We start from the raw sequence: 18,639 nt of genomic DNA on the forward strand, positions 1-18,639 counted from the left end.
AGCATATATTTATGAAAATTGTGCTCAAAATCGCAGTAAAATTAATCGGTACTTGTTTCCATTTTTGTAAAAAATAGATTTTACATAGGGACTTTCAATGAAATGCAAATTATAGTTATTGTGAGATTATTATTAAAAATCTATAAAAGAGTTCATTTTAAAAATGTTATTCGACCTAAATTTAATTTTAAAATTGCATCATATGCACAATTTATTGTGACATTAACTACAGTAAACATACGATCAAGTACAATTCATATTGCACGTTTTGCAGATGAAGTGACAGTTGAACGAAAGCGCGGTTTTTTGTTGCTTTTATTTCTTACATACGTAAATTAATTTAAATAAGAAATTTCAATACAAATGCATTTTAAAATTCAAATTTAACGCATATATACATATATAATCGTACCAGCTACTGGCATCCATTAAAAAGAAAATAAAATTTCTTCAATTACATTTTACGTTGTAGTAATAAAATAAAACCAGTAATGAAGAAACGCATAAAATATTTACGAACAATACCTTTATTGCTTGAAAAATCATTCACAGCAACTGCGCACAGATGATCTAAGTGTATAAATATCACGATCGCTAGAGTTAAAAATTGAAATATAAAAACGATGCAGTGGAAAAAACTGAAAATAAATAGCCCATCAATTTATGCGTGCTTGACCCTGTTGCAGACAGCCAGTGCTCAAGGCGAGCTAAAAAAATAACATACAAGCGAAGCATAAAAATATTAAAACAAACCATTTTATCCTCGTTGGAAAAGAACAGCAAGGAAGCACACACAAGTGAACTTCACTGAATTGAAAACAAGAGAAAAGTAAAAAATGAACAAAACAATCAATTCTGTTCTTCAATTGATTCAATTGATGCTAATTGTCAAAAACCGAGGTAGGTTTCACTTAAACACAAGGATCTATGCAGCAGCAAAACAAGGAAAAAACCACCTCCACCTCAAAAAAAAGTATGAAAAAGTCATTTATAAAAGCAGTTTAACCGGGTCAAGGTGCTTGATGAGCCAAAGTGATGACTGCAGTGGGTAATAAGGAACGCCTTCAAGGCGATCGGCAGCATTCCAAGTCTTGAATTTTGTGATGATGGATACGGCACTAAAAAAGATAAAAAACAAAAATAATACAAGAACAGAATTTTTTTCACTAAAAAATCATCTTATATTTTTTATGTGTCCACCATGCACACCGAAAATTAAACCCAATAAAAGGAAGAACTAATTTTATCAAATAAACTTTTCTGAAAAGTAATCATGCTCTTCAGCAGCATGCGCATTTCATATATTCTTCTTCAAAATAATCGTGACAAATAAATAAATTTACATTCGCTGCAACGTTCATAATTTTCAAAATTTGAACAACTAACAAACAATAATCGAAGCTCCACAAAAATAACCCTCGAGCATGATACATTGTAATAATTCTCAAAATGTCATGCATACATAATGAACAAAAATCACTTGTCATAGGAAAGAATTGATTGCAGAAGTTGAAATTTTTCATGCGCATGCTTTTTTTCATGCCAAAGAACCACGGAAAATGCCTGTCAATCGATGTGGCTGGCAAACAGCAGATCAAACTGTCCAGCCGTGTATCCACACACACGCTCAACAAGCGCGTATTCATCTTACATCATTCTGCTTGGCTTGTTGGTTAATATTTTTTTTAAATCACAACTGATCCACAGCGTCGATGACAACCAAATCTGCTTCATCGTTGACACTAATAATGCAATGGCTTCTCTGTTGTAAAAAGCAACTCGTGCAAATGCATATATATATATATATATGGATGCAGTAATACAATACGCCAACGCAACAAACAGAAACACAATGCAATGCATGGAATGACAGCAAAACAGAGAGATACATAAATATTTAAAAAAAGCAAGCAGATAATATGATTTTCTTAAGTGATAAAAGGAAAGAAAATCGATAAGACATTTATTCTGAATTTTCTTTGTCGGGAGGGGAAGGTGAAGGAGGACGCATGCATTTTATTTTTTATGGTCATTTAATTTTCTTCTCAGCCTAACACTGACAAATATGGTCACATACATGTGATTAAATTAAAAAAATCAGAGTGCAAATCATTCAGTGAAGTAAAAAACACACAGTTGGCGCATTCAATTGCCAAAAAATCATAGCAAAAGTCAATACCATGGAGGAGGGGTAAGAAAAAAGTTGCAACAGCAGGCAAAAAGTTACAACAAAATATACAAGAAAATATTTGACAAATAAATCATCATTCACACGTTCAAAGCAAAAACGACATATAAAAAGGACAATATTAACGAAATAGATGAAAATCAAAAAAAACATAAGAGCCAAAACAAGCAAATTTAATTTGTCGATTAAAAAATCTCTCAGTAAAAAAATAAAAAACCAGAGAAAGAAAGTAAGAGACAACCACAACAGTTAATTTAAATATACCCGACACTACTGAAATGAGCACCCAGATTAGGAACCACCACTTACTGCCGGCTTATCACGATGAGTGTCCACTGCTTCGATGTCAAATTGGATCAATTCCATCTGGCAACCGTAAGCAACGGGCGTCAACTTCACCACCGAGTGCAAAGGAACTCGCAAATATGGCATTTCTTCACAATCTTTATTGAGAAAATACGCCAGCAGACAGCGCAGCACTGCTTGATGAGCCACTACAAGCACGTTCTCTTGTCTTTCCAATTCCTCAAATAAACACAACAATCACATACTCTTCTTCTTTTTATTCAAAATTATTCAATTATTCATCCTCCTCTTATTATTATAACTAATTGTAATACCATTATAACCGGCTCCAATCGTGCAACGACATCTTCATAAGACTAAAAATTTAAACATACGGTTAAACTGAAAAAGCATATGATTAATCAATTAAGAACTCACTTCACCGGATGGATAACGATAGTGAAATTTATCCTGATCTCGTAGGAAGAATTGTTCCGGATAACGCTCCTTTACCTCATCATACGTCAGACCTTCACAAATTCCCTGCAAAATAAATGTTCACATTATATATATATATACAAAAATTGAATATAAAAAAAAACAAAAAATCTCACCGCGTCAATTTCATCCAGAGCTTTCCAATGTTCAATGTAGGCAGCGGTATCTTTTAAAAAGAATGCCGTCTGTACGGCACGTATCTTTTGCGAACTCCAAACGCGAAGTTCCGGTACATTTTCCCCCTTGAAGTAATCGGCCAATCTTTCAGCATACTGTAAACAATATTTTATAAAAATAAAATAAGAAACTAAAAAAACAAAATTATCCCGCTAACCTCCAGTCCACGCTGAGACAAAGGGGAATCACCGCCCAGACGTGCCATTCTGTTGAATTCGCTCTCGCCATGCTATAACACAATCGCTTTATTGCAGTTTAAATAAATAATATAAGTTTATAACGCGGCCTGTTAATGAACTTCACTTACTCGTGTCAAAAAAATCGATCTCGGCATAATGTGGATGTTCATCAAAAAGTAGACAATTCGACTCTGCACATGCCCTATAACAAACAAACAAACAAACAAACAAAGAAATAATCAAAGGTAAACAAAGAACATAAAAGCTAAACACAGACCAACGATGTTTTGAACCAAATATCGTCGACCGACATCAAAAATTTTAATAAACGACAAATCGGTATCGACGTTCGCATCCAAAGGTTGATAGTCCATTCGATAATGTTCGATACGTCGCATGAAATCTTCTTTCGCTTTATCCTTGTCGAGCATTTCCTTATAATCGGGACTGTTCACTTTCACATCCTGAAACAAAAAAGTGAAGAATAAAATTATTCAAGCAAACAAACAATCAAGACAAAACAAAAGTCATACTTGTATATTCGTCTCGATAATGGATGGATCATCGCAAATGCTTTCGACAAACAACAAGCGAAACATGTGCTGATCAACTAAAGACTTGCGTAAAAATTGACGCCTCTCTCTGGTTGAATTGGTCGCGTCAAAAATCTGCACATTAAACAACATTAATTAAAACCAAAATACAAACAAACAAACAAACATACCGCTACATCGCCACGGTTCTCTTTCAAATAACGGCAAACATCCTGCAATGCCAAATCTGCGCACTGTCTGGAAAATGATACAATGTTGATCATACGAAAAATAAAAATATGCAAATAAATAAATTAATATTTTTTACTGTCGAATTTGAGCCGTTTCTCGATTTTGTGGATTGAAAAAGTCATCACAGCTTGCGTGATCCTTGAAAAACGTTCGTCGATAATCACCGAGATTGAATACTGAAACAAAGAAAAAAAATCAGTGTATAAAATTTAAAATATGCAATAAAATATCAAAAATAATGTCAATAATTTGGAGTTGTTTTGCAGTTTATTATTACTTTTGGTGAATTGGATAAAATTTTAAGCATAATCGCGCGTTATAATTTATAAATTGTAAAAAAAACCTAATGTTTAAACAACAACGTGAAAATGAAAAATTAAATGAAATTAAAAACATCAAATACCTTTAGTGGTGATACCAATCCAATTTAAATATCGGCAGAGTTTTTTGGCAATGTACGTTTTGCCACGAGCTGGCAAACCGACCATGATGATCACGTTCGGAAGGTTGATCAATTGCTTGCATGCAGCTTAAAGAAGTAAAGAAAAATATGAAGCATAATTTGGCAACTGATGAAATGGAATAAATTCACATGGAGAAACGAACGGATTCGCGTGGATCGTACAATATGGTGAACGGTTGTCTGCATCGCCGTTGCGAAAATTCTGTTTTCCCCTGGTGTCGAGGTTCCGTCGTTCATCCGGTGACGTGTAGCTGCGCTGTCTGCCAGGTCCGTTCATTTTCCTCAACCCTACACTTTTTGGATAGAGAAAAAACATTTAAATCATAAAATAAAATGAAATATATCCAACGGTGTGTAAGGAAACCGTAAATATGGAAAAAAGCAGTGACCAAAGAAGCCTAGTGGCAATTTTTAATTATTATCGTTCATCGGTTAATTAATAAATAAAAAAAAAGAATCAAGCGATGAACAACAAATGAAAATAGCCGTGCAATCAGCTATGATCAGAAGAGATCAGTCTGGGATGCAGGAACAGCGACCAGTGCCAGCGGTATTCAAGGGCGGGTCTTCTATTGGCGGTGGTTCGTCGACCACGGTCAACGTGTTGAGATTTTTCAAAAGTCGACAGGCGTGGCATACTGATCCGCTCGAGACAAAGCCGCACAACGAACACCGGCTCCGGACGGTCGACGCCCTGCATCGATCAGTCGCTTGCAAAGCCATCGCCTGTCCAGACCGAAGCACGTCCAAAATAGCCAACGGTCGAATTAATTCCAACCGCTTGACAAAATCCCGAACGTGAGCACGATACGAATTGGGCGCATAAACGCAATCAGTACTGAAATAGTCCAAATTCTGAAAAGAAAAACAAAAACTTCAACTCATTAGCATAAAATACAAGAGCATAATGTTACACTGATCAGAGACAACAAACAACAACAACAAGAAAAACAAAAAATGTACGTTGAATCTGGCGTAAAGCACGATTTCTTTCTGAAAACACCTATAAAGCGGCTTGCAACGCACCAAGCCGCCAGCTTCTCCGCTTACTGGACGCGAACAACGGTGCAAGCGATTCAAATCGCCACGCAACACGTTCATCAAAATTGTTTCTGCCATGTCATCGGCGTTGTGGCCTGTGACAAGCTTGTCTGAAAATGAATCATTCAAATGGAACAATAATAGCTTTTAAAAAGAGAAAAAAGCATAACAAAACGATAAACCAGAATCAAACAAAGCTAGTTATATGGAATTAGACAAACAAGCAAAATTAATACATGTAATAATAATAATGATAATAATAATTACCTTCACCTTGACATCGTTAAATTGCCCTTATTATCAATCTCACTCACCTCAGAGATCTTATCATCATTTGTCCCTATCTTGGCTGATAATTATAGATTAATTACAAATATATATATATGTTCTTCACTATAAAGAAGAATAAGAAATTTTGCACAAATCATGATAATACTTTAAAGTGATAAAAATAATAAAAGCATTCATTTCCTTACAATGGAAAGAAAAGAAAAAAATAAAGCAATGCAAAACAAGCCAATGCAATTTGAAGCAACTTGAATTAATTGATGTATAAAGCAAGAAGTTGAAAAAGAAACATTACAGCGCTGTAAATTTGTTAAATTTTCACCAAACCAAGTGCATTTTACAATTGAATTTGAAAAAAAACAAAAATGCCAATGATAAACGAGCTTCAGAAAAAAAAATAGAATATTCGTACAAACAAACGGCAAGCATGCATAATGACAAAGATGACAACTGGCGCAAGCAAGCAGGCAGATGCAGCAGAAGAATGACAGACATCTGAAGAGCAGATTTATTTAAAAATTCGTGCTGATTTTAAAAATAAAAATATCAAATAATAAAAGCAACATGTCGGTGAAGTTGAAATGCAATAAATCTACAACACAACGAGATGCCATGCTTCCACATACACACAGACAAAGAGGGAAGTAGAAATGGATGGAATAAATTCTCCCCAGATTGTTATCAATTATTCACCAATATTACTGACGCAGTGGTTGTAAAAAAAAGAAAAAAATGACAATAATTGCAACAGTAATTGTTTGAAAAAGCATGCAAACGACCAACAACAATTCCCACTACGTGCAAGCAATTTATTTTATGCCATCTTAAAAATCACGTAGCTCTCTCTTTGTGTGCTTTGCTAGATGCGAAATGAAGGGGTAAACTGATGAAAAATAACAACATTGCTGCTGCTGCTGCTGCTCTTAACTGCTGCTATTGCCAATAATAATTTTTTTTTCATTTTACTACAATACCCTATCACGGAATTTAATTATCGTTCAAGTACCATTTAAAATTCCATAAAAACAACAAAATTTTTTTGTAAAACTTCACATTTGCATCGTAAATATGCCAAACGCCAGTAAAGAGTAGATAATTAATTTGAAAATTCTTGCCCGCTAGATAGATTTCTTTGCAAGCAAGCAGTGAAGCTTTTCATGTCAATCAATCAGAACAAGCTGCAAAAGTTACATACTGTCGTCTGTCTCCTGTTGATTATCATTATCGTCGTCTTTTATCAATTTATGAGATAATAATATTAAAAGAAAAAAAAATTATCTTTCTTTCAAACAAGCATTCGTCGTCGCAATTTCATCAAGCACAAAAGCATTGGAAAAAGCCGGTTAGGCAAATTTCATCAACTGTTAAGCAAAATTGCACACTTGTCCAATTGGACGTGGAAATTTCAAAACTCGAACTGGTTGGTTGGCTGGTATATTCAACATTATCAAACAAATTAAATATCAAAAACGCCCCGAGCTTTCTTTGCATTCATGCACAGCGTAAACAATAAACTTTTTCACAACTGCTTCCTCTTTTTTGAATGTTACTTGTGATAAATAACATTAAATATTTGCAAATTTAAACAATTCAATTTTACAATTAAACAATCATTTAGCAGCTTAATTTTCGATTGCCATTACCAACTTCCTTCCTTCCTTCATTCAGTGAAAGTAAATAAAAAGTGGACAAGAAATCCATCCCATCTATCTTATTAAATTATATATTTCTAATGTTGATAATAATAGATTTGCAAATTGAGAAAATAAAAAGAATGTGCAAACTGAGAATTAACGAGAGAGAAAGAGAGAGAGAATTAGCAAAATTAGCGCTTACTCGAGCCGAGCTGTTCGCAGCCTCTTTCCAAAGCTTGACGTCGAAACACACCACAATAAGTGCAATTATTTCGCAATCCGATCTGTTGGACAATTTCGTCCATTTCCAGACCAAATAAATTCTTATAAGATACCACTTTCAATGGAATATTATAACTGAATTAAAAAAAATGGATCAATATAAAATCGTGAAATGGAATCAAAATTTTTATACCGTTTCTGTTGCTTGTCAACCGAACAAAGCGAATCGTCCCGATAGCCGGCAATACCTTCGTTCACTGCTAGCATGGACAAATGCAAGCCGTAATTGAAGCGCTTATTGAGCAAATAAAGCACGTGCAAAGCCACGGCCGAATCTTTGCCACCGGAAACACCAATGACGACATTTTCGCCGTCGGTGAAAAACTTCTCAGTTGTAATGGTCCGGTGAACGTCGGCTTCGAAAGCAGCCGAAAAGCATTTCCTGCAAAGCAGAGTGCCACAAGCCGGACGTCGCATCGAAGCCTGCTCTTCGTCACAATTAGCACAATTCGTCTGTTTCGACATATCGAACTGCAAATCAATATGCAAATTCTCAATCAAAAACAAACAACGAAACAACAAACTATCGATGAGTCATCATTTTTAACAATAGCAGCAAAAAAAGACACGAAACAGAGATAAAGCATTGAATTGAGATAAAACAGTAAATAATGAATAACAGCAAACGTAAGCGAAAACAAAATAAAAACTGAACGTTATCTCAACATATAAATAAAAAACTACAGTAAAACAAAATAGTATTACAACAGAATTTTACTGTTGCAGTGACTTTTACAAAGTATGATAAATAAAATGAAAGCAGTAAAATTAAACAGAACCAAATTTTCTGAAACAAATAAACATTGACTAAATCAAAGCTCAACGCAAAAGCTCTAGCGTGACGAAAAACAAAAAACTAAATTGATTATTTAAAAAAATAAACTAAATTAATGTTTTACAAGATGGTAAAATTATTGACAACCATCGTATAAGCAATTATAATCACAAATTATAAAACAATTACATCAACTATCTCTGATTATTACATGCTGCTAAAAGAAAACTCATTCATTGTATTATTAATTTTGAAGAAATCAAAACAAAACAAATATAAATTTCATCAGTTAATATTTTGCAGAATTATATAACAACATCAACAGAATTTACTTAACAAAAATATAGTGCTTAAATTATTTTAATTTGTTCATTTGACTGCTGTAGAAGTGATGATGCTGCTTATATGACTGTACCTGAAAATCTACTTTTTTCAGACAAAAACTCAAACTAAAAAAATCGACTAAACTAACTGCTGTGCATTTTCTACAGAAAATATACTCTAATAACACTAACAGTAATAAAATAAAGGAGAAAAAAAAACAAAAACTTCTCGACTTTATTATTATGCATATATTAATCGTTAAAACTACTTTCATAGCACAGTATTAGGAACGCATTGCGCAACTGCACCAACGTATTCTACCACAAACCATCAAACTGAATTGAAATTTTTTTAATATTCAAATATCATGTGATGTGATTATCAAATAACAGTCAAAAGCAGTGACAATATCAAAAGAATTTATCAATCTAATTAGTTACAGTTTGCAAACAAGAAATTATAACTTCAAATCATTCATTCTTTGAAAAATAAGGACAGTAGATAATGAAAATCACTAAACATCTTAATTATAAATTTAGAACTTAATTTCTCATTCATGACTAACTTTTCATATATATAAAGAAGTATTCAACTGTAAATATACTACTTATTCCATGCCAAATGTAAAATTTATTTATTTGTTTTGTATATTTACTTTGTAATACATATTAGTCAATAATAAATAAACATTTCATTACCTGAATCACAAAATGCACACTATCGCAATTTTATCAAACCCATATAATGTCAAAAGCAAAAACTAATGGATAGATAAATAATTTAATAAATATGAAATCAAAACGCTTCGTTTAAAAAAATAATACATTTTTAGTAACACATTGTACATCGATAGATGATGCGTATCTTATACAGTACATTGATATGTAAGTTTCAGTTTAAATTGACCTAGTTAATTTGAAATCTAATAGTAGTAACTTCCTAGTAATGTTAAATGTATTAGCGTGAAACATTGTTTCTGTCAATTCATTTGTTTCGATATTAATTTCAAAAATATTTGAAAACAATATAGTTTCATTTCCACAAAAGTCATTCAGTACTTAAACATGTAAAACTTGTTCAAGTCGATATGATGTACTATTCTGGAAACTGTTTTACACATTCCATGACAAAGAAGTGAAGTTCATGTTTGTTGCGTGTAAAATTTTTCTGCTTCAGACTGCAAAGCATATAATTCCCGTTGGACAATGTTTGTCGCACGTAATCGTTTTACCATCTATAACAAATTTAGATTTTATTCATTTATAATATAAGGAAAAAATTACAATTACAGTAGAATCTGCAGACGAGCGTACCGTAACAAACAATTCATTGTTGATTGGTGAGCCAAAATAAATCAATACCCGCTAAATGTAACACGTAAAGATAAGAAATAATAACAACAAAATAATTACATTCAGTATGCGAGGTATAGATGAATTTAATGGTAAAATGTTTTCCATTCCTGTAACAAAATTTCAGTTAAAGCATAAGAAAATATTGCAGCTGCATTACCTTCTATCCAGAGCGGCAAAACGGTTGGCAGAATCTTTGCTTCGTTAATAAGGCGTCCTACTCCTGAAACATTAATTTAATACAATTTTCATTAAAGCTGAAAATTCTGAACTAACCCCATTTTAATCGAACCGGCGTTTTTGTACTGTTTACTCTTCCTTGAGGGAAAATATGAATCCATCCACAATTATTTAGAACATCTATACACCGGTCCACAGCAGTTTGATAAACGCCATTTCCCCTCACTACCGGAATACACTGTCCTAAAGAGAAAAACCTGACAAAAAACATGTTATAAATGAAAATTATAAAAATGTGACGAATAGAATACCTTGAATATATTGGATTTGTAAAAACAATCTCTTCAGCAGCTAAAATCCATCGCATTTTCAGTGGATTGCAAAAATAAAATGACCAAGGAAAAATGCCTACAAAATTCAGTCATCATTATTACAGAACAAATTATAATCGACTGTATTCATAAATAGAAATCGATATTATGATAAACATAAAAACATATACCCCACATTATTGGTTCGTCCAAACAACAGTGATGATTCGATACGGTTATCAACGGCTTTCCAGAAGATAGGCAGTTGAAAAACACATCTTTATTATAAACGTTACAGGAATTTAACCATGCTTAAAAATTACTTAACACTGCAAATAATTCAAATAATACTTTTAAAATAGTTATCATCACTAGAAAATATCAAACTATGTAACAGTCAAATAATTTGCTTACTCAATGTTAATTTACTAACACATCCAACAGCGCAGATTACAATGCTTCTCGCCAATTTTGAATGCATATTACTAGAAAACCATAAATGAAACAAACTTTATAGTCTCAAGTAAATTCAGCAAATTTTCAATAAGGTTCATTGTATTTATTACATATAATTGAGCAATTGTGCAAAAAGCAATTTAGTGCAGCAGAAAATTAAGATCAACTGGAGTAATACTGTAATGATTTTATGCAAAACGAATTTTTGGAAAGGATTCTAATTGAAGAGAATAAACTGCCATTTTTGCATGCAAGTAAAGCAAACTGCCACAATAATGAACCACCTTCATTTAAAAGTTGGCATATAATTTATTCACCTCTTATTTATTTATAAATTGATAAAGATTTATTTTCACAATAAAATTTTGCACTTCGATAAATTTATTCATAAATGTTGTTATTAAAGTTCATTGTTTTCTTGATTAAATCTTGAATTATTCACATTATACTGTAGTTTATTATGATTGACTGTTTTAACTTCCAGTATGAAATCTATGTGCAGTTTTCAAATGTACGTTAGTATTAAACTTGCTCTGCGACAATGAGAGTGTTTATTTAATGGACTATTGATGAATCAGCTAATCAATTCTTCCTGTTGAAACGAGTTTTCAATGCTTTAAATAAATAAATTCATCTCTAGTTTTCCTCTTCGACTCATTTTTATACCCATTTGAATTCCATGCTGGCTGATGCGCCTTATTCGAATTTTGAAATGTATGTTAAATTTGACGTTACTGAAACTACAGTTTTAGCTTTATTTGATTTCAATTAACACAAAATTTTATTTTTTTTATTTTAAAATTATTTAATGTTAATTATTTATTTAATTAAATTGATTTAGTTAAAATGATATTTAGCTTTGTAAATACATTTGTAAGATGTAAAGTTCATTGTTACATTTTTCTTTTTATTAATTCTGAAACAACTTTGAATATATCTTTTGTTTTTAATGTGTTGATCACAATAATATTTTAATACTTTTATTATAAAAATGGTTCTTTTTTTCATACGTAATTTCTTAGGTGGACAATAACATCAGCTACATCTTCTACTGCAAGGCAAGACCCGTTTCAAGTGTTTGAAGGTGGCAACTATGATAATATTACGAGTACTTTTCGAAATCTGCCCGTTGATATTGCAAATGAAGTAAGGACATATCTTTAGAATATCTCAATAAATATTATTAGCTTTGCTTTACAGTCATTTTCTCATGCGACTATAATTAGACTTGTTGATGAATTAAAAATAGGCAAGCGTGCTTTGCTAAATGATAATAGTTTAAAATTGATTTTATCTTCTGTTTTATTGATTTGATACTCTGAATTGATTCTATGTTTAATTTAAGATCATTTAAATTTACAATGACTCATATAGTTGTATTTTGAATACGTGTTTTTGCAGTTTGGTAAATTTTTATTGCTGAACACAATGCATAACGTTGTATAGCTACATTTCTTTGAAAATAATAATTTAATTGCAGAAAGGCGAAACTCCGTTGATAATTTCTAGTCGTCTTGGTGATATCAGTTTGGTGAAATTTTTTCTTCAATGTGGTTTTGATCCAAACGCAAAAGATGATGTAATTCGTAAGTTGAATTATTTTGAATATTGTTCATAATTGTTATTTCAGGAAATGTGGACTGCTTTATTGAATGCAGCCAAAAATGGCTACACTGAAATTTGTAAAGTTTTGCTTGATGCGGGAGCAAATATTGAGGACAGCGATGTGGTATGAATGAATTTTACGTTCGTTTTGAAATTTTCCTTTTTTTTAACTTGTTTAGTTAAGGCTTCGTGGACTCCGCTTTGTTGGGCAGTTTACAAGAAAAGAGAAGATATAGTGCGATTATTTATTGAGAAAGGAGCGTCGGTGAATGTTATCGATGAAGTTTGTCGAATTATTTCTTATTTCAAAGCTATTTAAAATGATATGTTTTTCTGCATCTGAAGCATACAATGGCGCCATTGTTGTGGGCATCTGGACGTGGCTATACCAATATTGTCGATCAACTACTTCGCGCTGGAGCTCGTGTAGCTGTTCGAGACGGGGTATTTATTTATATAATGCATAAATAATATGAGAAAATATTTGAAGAAAAAAAATTTTACTTTTTAGTTTGGCAATGATGCACTTATTTGGGGAAGTTATGCCAAAAGTCTTCCTATTGTGCAGTTGCTTCTGAAAGCTGGTTCGTGTGCAGATACAGTCGGAATGGTATAATGCAATTTTTATTAACTGTTGTATTTTATTTTGAATGTTTTTTTTTGTTTTCATCCAATAGCGAGGGCTGACGGCGTTGATTCTTGCTACACAGGCGAACAGTTTTGAGATGGTTAAAGCCATTTTAGAAAAACCATGCGCTTTGAATGCGGTTGATCACGTATGCTTGTAAACATTTTCATTTATCATTATTATTATTTATTATTAGGTTTTTTTTATTTTTACATTTTAGAAAGGTCATCCAGCACTTTACTATGCAGTTTTAAACGGAAACGCCGAAGTATGCAACAATACATACTGTTCATTCTTTGTTTTTGAAAAATTTAAATTGAATATTTTAGATTGTTAAAGCACTGCTAGAAGCCGGAGCTTATGTCAATCCATCTGAGCAGGTTTTCAAGAATTTTATAAATTGAATAATTTTAAATAAATAGAGTGTGTTTTTTCATTAGATTCGTGAAAGTGTACTTTTGAAAGCAGTGAAGAGTGGATTTATTGACATTGTACGACTGTTGCTGGATCATCACGTCGATATTGATTGTCAAGATTCTGTAATAATTGATTGCTTAAGCTTTTCAAAGAGCATGGAAATTACGTTTTATAAATAATTAATTTTTATATTCTATTCAGGAAGGACGGACGGCGCTTCATCTGGCCATTGACAAAGGTTTTTTGGAAATTGTGCAGCTTTTGTTAGAAAACGAACCAAATTTGGAACTGAAAAACTCCGATGGCGATACACCGTTGTTGAAGTCAGCACGAAATCGAAATTTAGCCTTTGTCCAACTTCTCAAACAAGCCGGAGCCAACGTTGGAGCTGTAGATAAGGTTGCAATTGAAAAAAGAACAAAAATTAACATTTGGGTTTCACATGCACCTATATATATGTGTAAGTTTAGAACGGTGATACCAGTGTGCATATAGCTTTGAGATGTCGAAGTCGAAGAATGGTTCAAATTTTACTTGCACCACCATTTGACAGTCGCATATTATACCAGCCGAACAAAAACAAAGAAACTGCATACAGTATTGATCGTGCAGTTGGAAAGCCAATTTTATCTCAAATTTTCGGTATATCTTGGTTGATAAAATGTTCGGAAATATTAATATTTGTTTTTCATTTTTAGGACCTCTTGATTCAGCTTCAAAAACTGAAGCAATGATGGGATACGAATTGTACAGTAGCGCATTGGCGGACGTGTTATGTGCACCGAATCTTTCGTTGCCGTTGTTTGTTGGTTTATATGCAAAATGGGGTTCAGGAAAATCTTTTTTATTACGTAAAGTTAGAGGTAGTTGTTCTGTATATACCCTTGTTTTTGTATTGTTTGATATCTCAATTTACATTCCAATTCAGGGGCTTTAACAACATTATCTCGATCTTGGCTATCTCCATCTCCGTTGATTTGGTCTTGGTCGACTGCATTTTTGTTAAATTTTATTACAATTGTATTTGGCTTGTTTTTGTTCACATTTTTACCATGGAAGGTAGCATTGTGGCCAATGTTCATAATTTTTGCGGCATTTTTTCTCACTTATTGTATGTGATCCAATTTGCAAATGAAAACAGTGTTTGATCTATTTTTTGTTACAGTATACGTGATGAAATGGAAAAGCAGCTTGGCTAGAAGGATCAACATGTTCATCAGTCGAAAATATGCGTTCATTCGGCTCACATTTCAAACGATGTTTTTCGATCCACCTGCAATGAACGAGCGAGAAATATTCAGCTGTCCAATTGGGTAATTTATTATTTTTTAAATATTAAACTGAATTTCGTTCAATTGTTGTTGTTGTTGTTGTTAATGTTGCGTGCTTGTGTTTAGCTTTATATATGCAGATTATCGTCGTTTGTCGAATTTTGAATGCGAGCATGCGTTGACGAACATCATCGACACATTTTATGCGGGTTTAGAATCCTATTATGGATGGTTGCCAGTTCGATTGGCAAGAGCTTTCAAAACTCATTCCAGTAATTAATTAATTAATTAATCACTTTTATTATGTCTGTTTTTCAAGGAGGCCGACGAAAACCGAAACCTCGACGACTTTGTGGCATTCCGTTGATGCTACTTATGGCGTTGGTGGTCATCTGCTTTTTCGCAGCCGTATACCTTTTCCTGTTGTATTATCAGAAACGCTTCTCGGGACCATTTTTGTTGAGTTTGCTCATTTTGGCAACGGTTGGCTTATTGTCACTTTATCCAACTTCGTTTGTCGTTGTCCAGTCGACCGTATTTCGGCCTCGGCGTGCTATGAAGCGGCTGTTGTCGAAAATTGAAAAGCTCAGCTTTGAAGCTTTTATGGAAAAATTGAGAGCTGAAGTGCAAATTTTGCAAGAAACCGTCGACAGGCTTGACTGTTATACGAGAAGTCAAACACGATTGTAAAAACAAAAGAAAGAAGAAAAGCAGTTCTGTATGTTAAAATAGTTTAGGGTAATTTTTGTCGACGGTCTGGACAGTTGCGAAGGCAGTCGCATTGTGCAAACTTTGGATGCAATTCAAGTATTATTCGGTCGTTCACAAGCATCTCGCTTCATCGTGCTTATCTCTGGTAAGTGTTATTTAAATACAGCAGCTCTGCGCATAATACATGTATATATATATTCATTTTCATTTTAAATTAGTGGATCCGCATGTTGTGATCGCGGCCGTGAGGAACAATCTTCAGAGTGCTTTTTTGCAATCAGAAGTATCGAGTTATGATTATTTAAAATTGATCATTCACATGCCCCTCTATTTGCGCAATTCGGAATTTGTCAAACTGCACCAACAATTAGCACAGAAACAGCGTAGAAACGCACCCGTCGATACTGCCGGTTTGAAAATGGTATGAAAACTGCTGTGAAATGAAAAATTGATTAATAATTTACAATAAGCTTTTAATAATACTTGCTGTATGTGCATTTTGTTTTTCGCTGAATAGCTTATGCGACAAGAAACTGTGGCCGGCTCGTATTGGTCACTGGCCGATAGTTGTCGAGGCAGTATTCGTTCGCCCAAACCTTCCGCAATGCCATCGCAAACATTCATGGGTCCTGAAATTGTACGTGATGATTATTTCGGTGATTTAAATCCACGTAGTTTGCGCCGAATTGTCAACGCGCTCAGCTTAACCGGTGAGGAAAACAAAACGACAATTATTAAAATTATTCATTCATTTTAGTTATTTATTTTATAAAATTTAAATTTTCATTAGGACGATTGATGCGTGCTTTTGAAATCGACTTCAGCTGGGTAACGCTTGGCCATTGGACTAGCTTAATTGAACAATGGCCCTACAGGATGTCTTGGACAATTGAATACGCCGAACGATGCGGTGCGGCTGATCACGTCACTTTACGTGAAATGTACAACATGTATGAATTTTTCATTTTTTTAAAATAAGCCGTTTGATGTTGTTTTATTCAGGATCAAAGATCGCATACCAAATGAACACGACTATTTGATCGAAATGGATCGTAATCCCAAAGGTTTAGATTCGTATTTTCAAAGTGAATTGGATCCGGTACTTTGCGTGCATCACATGCGCACTTTTATACCATTCACTTCAAATTTAGATCCATACGTACGTAAATTGATTCGAGGTATGTTTGTATTTTATATTTCGATTTTTTTAAAATTTCATTTTCCTGTATCAAAAAAAATGCATATAGATAAATTGGAGACATTCGATTTGACACTGAATTCTCCAATAGTACACAATAGCGAAAGCCTTACAAGTGAATTATTAACTGTACCTGTTGGAGTGTCGAGATTGTTTTTGGTATTTATTTTTTTAATATATAGTAATGATAACTAAAATGATATATATATATGTGCTTCTTTTTGTCACAGCATCCAATGTGGCGCAAAGTTCGTCTGAGCACATTGTCCGTAATGGAACTTTGCCAACTACTCAAGGCGTTGCCATTGTCGAATAGCGAAGCGGTGGAAAAGTATTGTCGCATTTGTCACACGTCCAACATATCCGGCTTGACGCTTTCAGTTTGTGAAGTGGATAAGCTGAAGAGCGAATTTCGCATGTCATTCGGCGATTGGGAAATTTTCTGTCTGATGGTATGTATCGTATCGTATGCTTTTGGTATATTTTGGAAGCGACAATTCAAATTGCCCAACTGTTGATCATATATAGGTGAATTATTTGCGAAAGCGTGAAAAGCAGATGGATTTTTCCGTTGAAAATGTTGAAGAGAATGTGGCATTAACTCAGTTGATCATGAAAAGTTCTTCTACAAGCACGACATCGACGCTGAAACGTCGCAAACAAGATGAAGATGAAGCAAACATGCAGCACAACTGGCTTCAAAATCGACTTGGTAAAATGATTTCATTATTTAAAAGATTTTTTTGTTTGTTTGTTTCATTTTTAAAATAAACTGATATAAATAAATAAATAGATATTGTTCTTGTTGTAGGTCATTTGGATAAAGTGGATTATGAAGAAGAGGCAGCTGACAAAGCATCGTCGTTGGTAACGAACAGTCGACGATCATCGGTAACTTTCGAGTTTGATGAATTACAATCACCTGAAAGCGGCAAAAAATTATCCCCGTACAATACAATGCCTCAGGTAACCGTTAGCCGTCTCTCGCCGAACACTTATGCAAATTCAGAGCCACCGCCGAGCAGGTGAGAAGAGAAAAGCAGTTGTTGTTTTTTTCTTAAAATATCGCTTCATCATCCATTAAAATTATTATTCATAATCATTGAGATAATTTTCCTCTTAACCAGGCCACCAAGCGAAGCTGAAAAAGGACAGCCGTCGCCTGCGAGCGGAGAAATGAGCAGACCATTGCTCAGCTCTAGCGATTCAGAAGAGGAGGACAACAATCAACTTACAGTAAGACCGAAGGAAACGATTTTCCGACCGTCCATATTGAACAGTCAAAATTCGCTGATTCGAGCCTCGAGCGAGCCCGGTGTCAACGTCGAATAACAACACATATACGAGGGGTTTTCGATTTCAATTTTACCTCATCCACAACAGCAGTAGGGGCGGCCGAGCAATTCCCCAAGTTAAAGCAAACATACACACAAATAAATAATTTAGACATATAAATTTACCAAAGTAAAGCCATTTCACTCTTGCATTTGTCTGTTTTCGTAAAAAAATTGTGAAGAACTTGTTTAGTTTTAAATTTCAATCGTAATTTTACCAAAATACTGTTTACAATCAAGTGTTCGTTCTGTTCTAT

General features: G+C 33.6%; 6 protein-coding genes across 6 annotated transcripts; 3 read left to right on the forward strand and 3 right to left on the reverse strand.

The window, feature by feature from the left end:
* Positions 1–1,048: 1,048 nt before the first annotated feature.
* Tsp_06710 (6-phosphofructo-2-kinase/fructose-2,6-biphosphatase 3) lies at positions 1,049–4,891 on the reverse strand. The gene is made up of 13 exons (XM_003380504.1): positions 4,705–4,891; positions 4,516–4,641; positions 4,189–4,288; positions 4,052–4,118; positions 3,861–3,995; positions 3,605–3,791; positions 3,456–3,529; positions 3,306–3,377; positions 3,088–3,243; positions 2,912–3,016; positions 2,809–2,850; positions 2,498–2,713; positions 1,049–1,118 (listed from the first exon to the last, which is right to left on the reverse strand). The coding sequence occupies exons 1-13, from the start codon at positions 4,889–4,891 to the stop codon at positions 1,065–1,067; spliced, it is 1,521 nt and encodes a 506-aa protein (XP_003380552.1). The 3' UTR covers positions 1,049–1,064.
* A 197-nt stretch (positions 4,892–5,088) lies between these two features.
* Positions 5,089–5,676, reverse strand: Tsp_06711 (ATP-binding domain-containing protein 3). Its single transcript, XM_003380505.1, has 2 exons — positions 5,539–5,676; positions 5,089–5,430 (listed from the first exon to the last, which is right to left on the reverse strand). Exons 1-2 carry the CDS (start codon positions 5,674–5,676, stop codon positions 5,089–5,091), a joined length of 480 nt encoding a protein of 159 aa, XP_003380553.1.
* Positions 5,677–10,060: 4,384 nt separating this feature from the next.
* Tsp_06712 (tafazzin) lies at positions 10,061–11,316 on the reverse strand. Its single transcript, XM_003380506.1, is given in 10 exon segments — positions 10,061–10,153; positions 10,203–10,283; positions 10,332–10,381; positions 10,432–10,494; positions 10,548–10,708; positions 10,763–10,859; positions 10,954–11,073; positions 11,086–11,091; positions 11,192–11,247; positions 11,273–11,316. 10 exon segments carry the CDS (start codon positions 11,314–11,316, stop codon positions 10,061–10,063), a joined length of 771 nt encoding a protein of 256 aa, XP_003380554.1.
* Positions 11,317–11,727: 411 nt separating this feature from the next.
* On the forward strand, positions 11,728–15,067 carry Tsp_06713 (ankyrin repeat-containing domain protein). Its single transcript, XM_003380507.1, has 17 exons — positions 11,728–11,733; positions 11,859–11,932; positions 12,241–12,364; positions 12,699–12,797; positions 12,849–12,947; positions 13,008–13,106; positions 13,169–13,267; positions 13,335–13,433; positions 13,501–13,599; positions 13,672–13,719; positions 13,781–13,831; positions 13,892–13,990; positions 14,070–14,267; positions 14,339–14,510; positions 14,567–14,731; positions 14,797–14,899; positions 15,034–15,067. The coding sequence occupies exons 1-17, from the start codon at positions 11,728–11,730 to the stop codon at positions 15,065–15,067; spliced, it is 1,668 nt and encodes a 555-aa protein (XP_003380555.1).
* A 58-nt stretch (positions 15,068–15,125) lies between these two features.
* Positions 15,126–16,277, forward strand: Tsp_06714 (putative ankyrin repeat-rich membrane spanning protein). The gene is made up of 5 exons (XM_003380508.1): positions 15,126–15,181; positions 15,266–15,411; positions 15,459–15,825; positions 15,877–15,995; positions 16,069–16,277. The coding sequence occupies exons 1-5, from the start codon at positions 15,126–15,128 to the stop codon at positions 16,275–16,277; spliced, it is 897 nt and encodes a 298-aa protein (XP_003380556.1).
* A 93-nt stretch (positions 16,278–16,370) lies between these two features.
* Tsp_06715 (ankyrin repeat-rich membrane spanning protein) lies at positions 16,371–18,380 on the forward strand. The gene is made up of 8 exons (XM_003380509.1): positions 16,371–16,560; positions 16,641–16,800; positions 16,853–17,028; positions 17,098–17,207; positions 17,279–17,500; positions 17,577–17,760; positions 17,860–18,014; positions 18,156–18,380. The coding sequence occupies exons 1-8, from the start codon at positions 16,371–16,373 to the stop codon at positions 18,378–18,380; spliced, it is 1,422 nt and encodes a 473-aa protein (XP_003380557.1).
* Positions 18,381–18,639: the final 259 nt, after the last annotated feature.

This window comes from Trichinella spiralis, assembly GCF_000181795.1.
Source record: "Trichinella spiralis strain ISS 195 chromosome Unknown Scfld2, whole genome shotgun sequence".
Taxonomy (NCBI): Eukaryota; Metazoa; Nematoda; class Enoplea; order Trichinellida; family Trichinellidae; genus Trichinella; species Trichinella spiralis.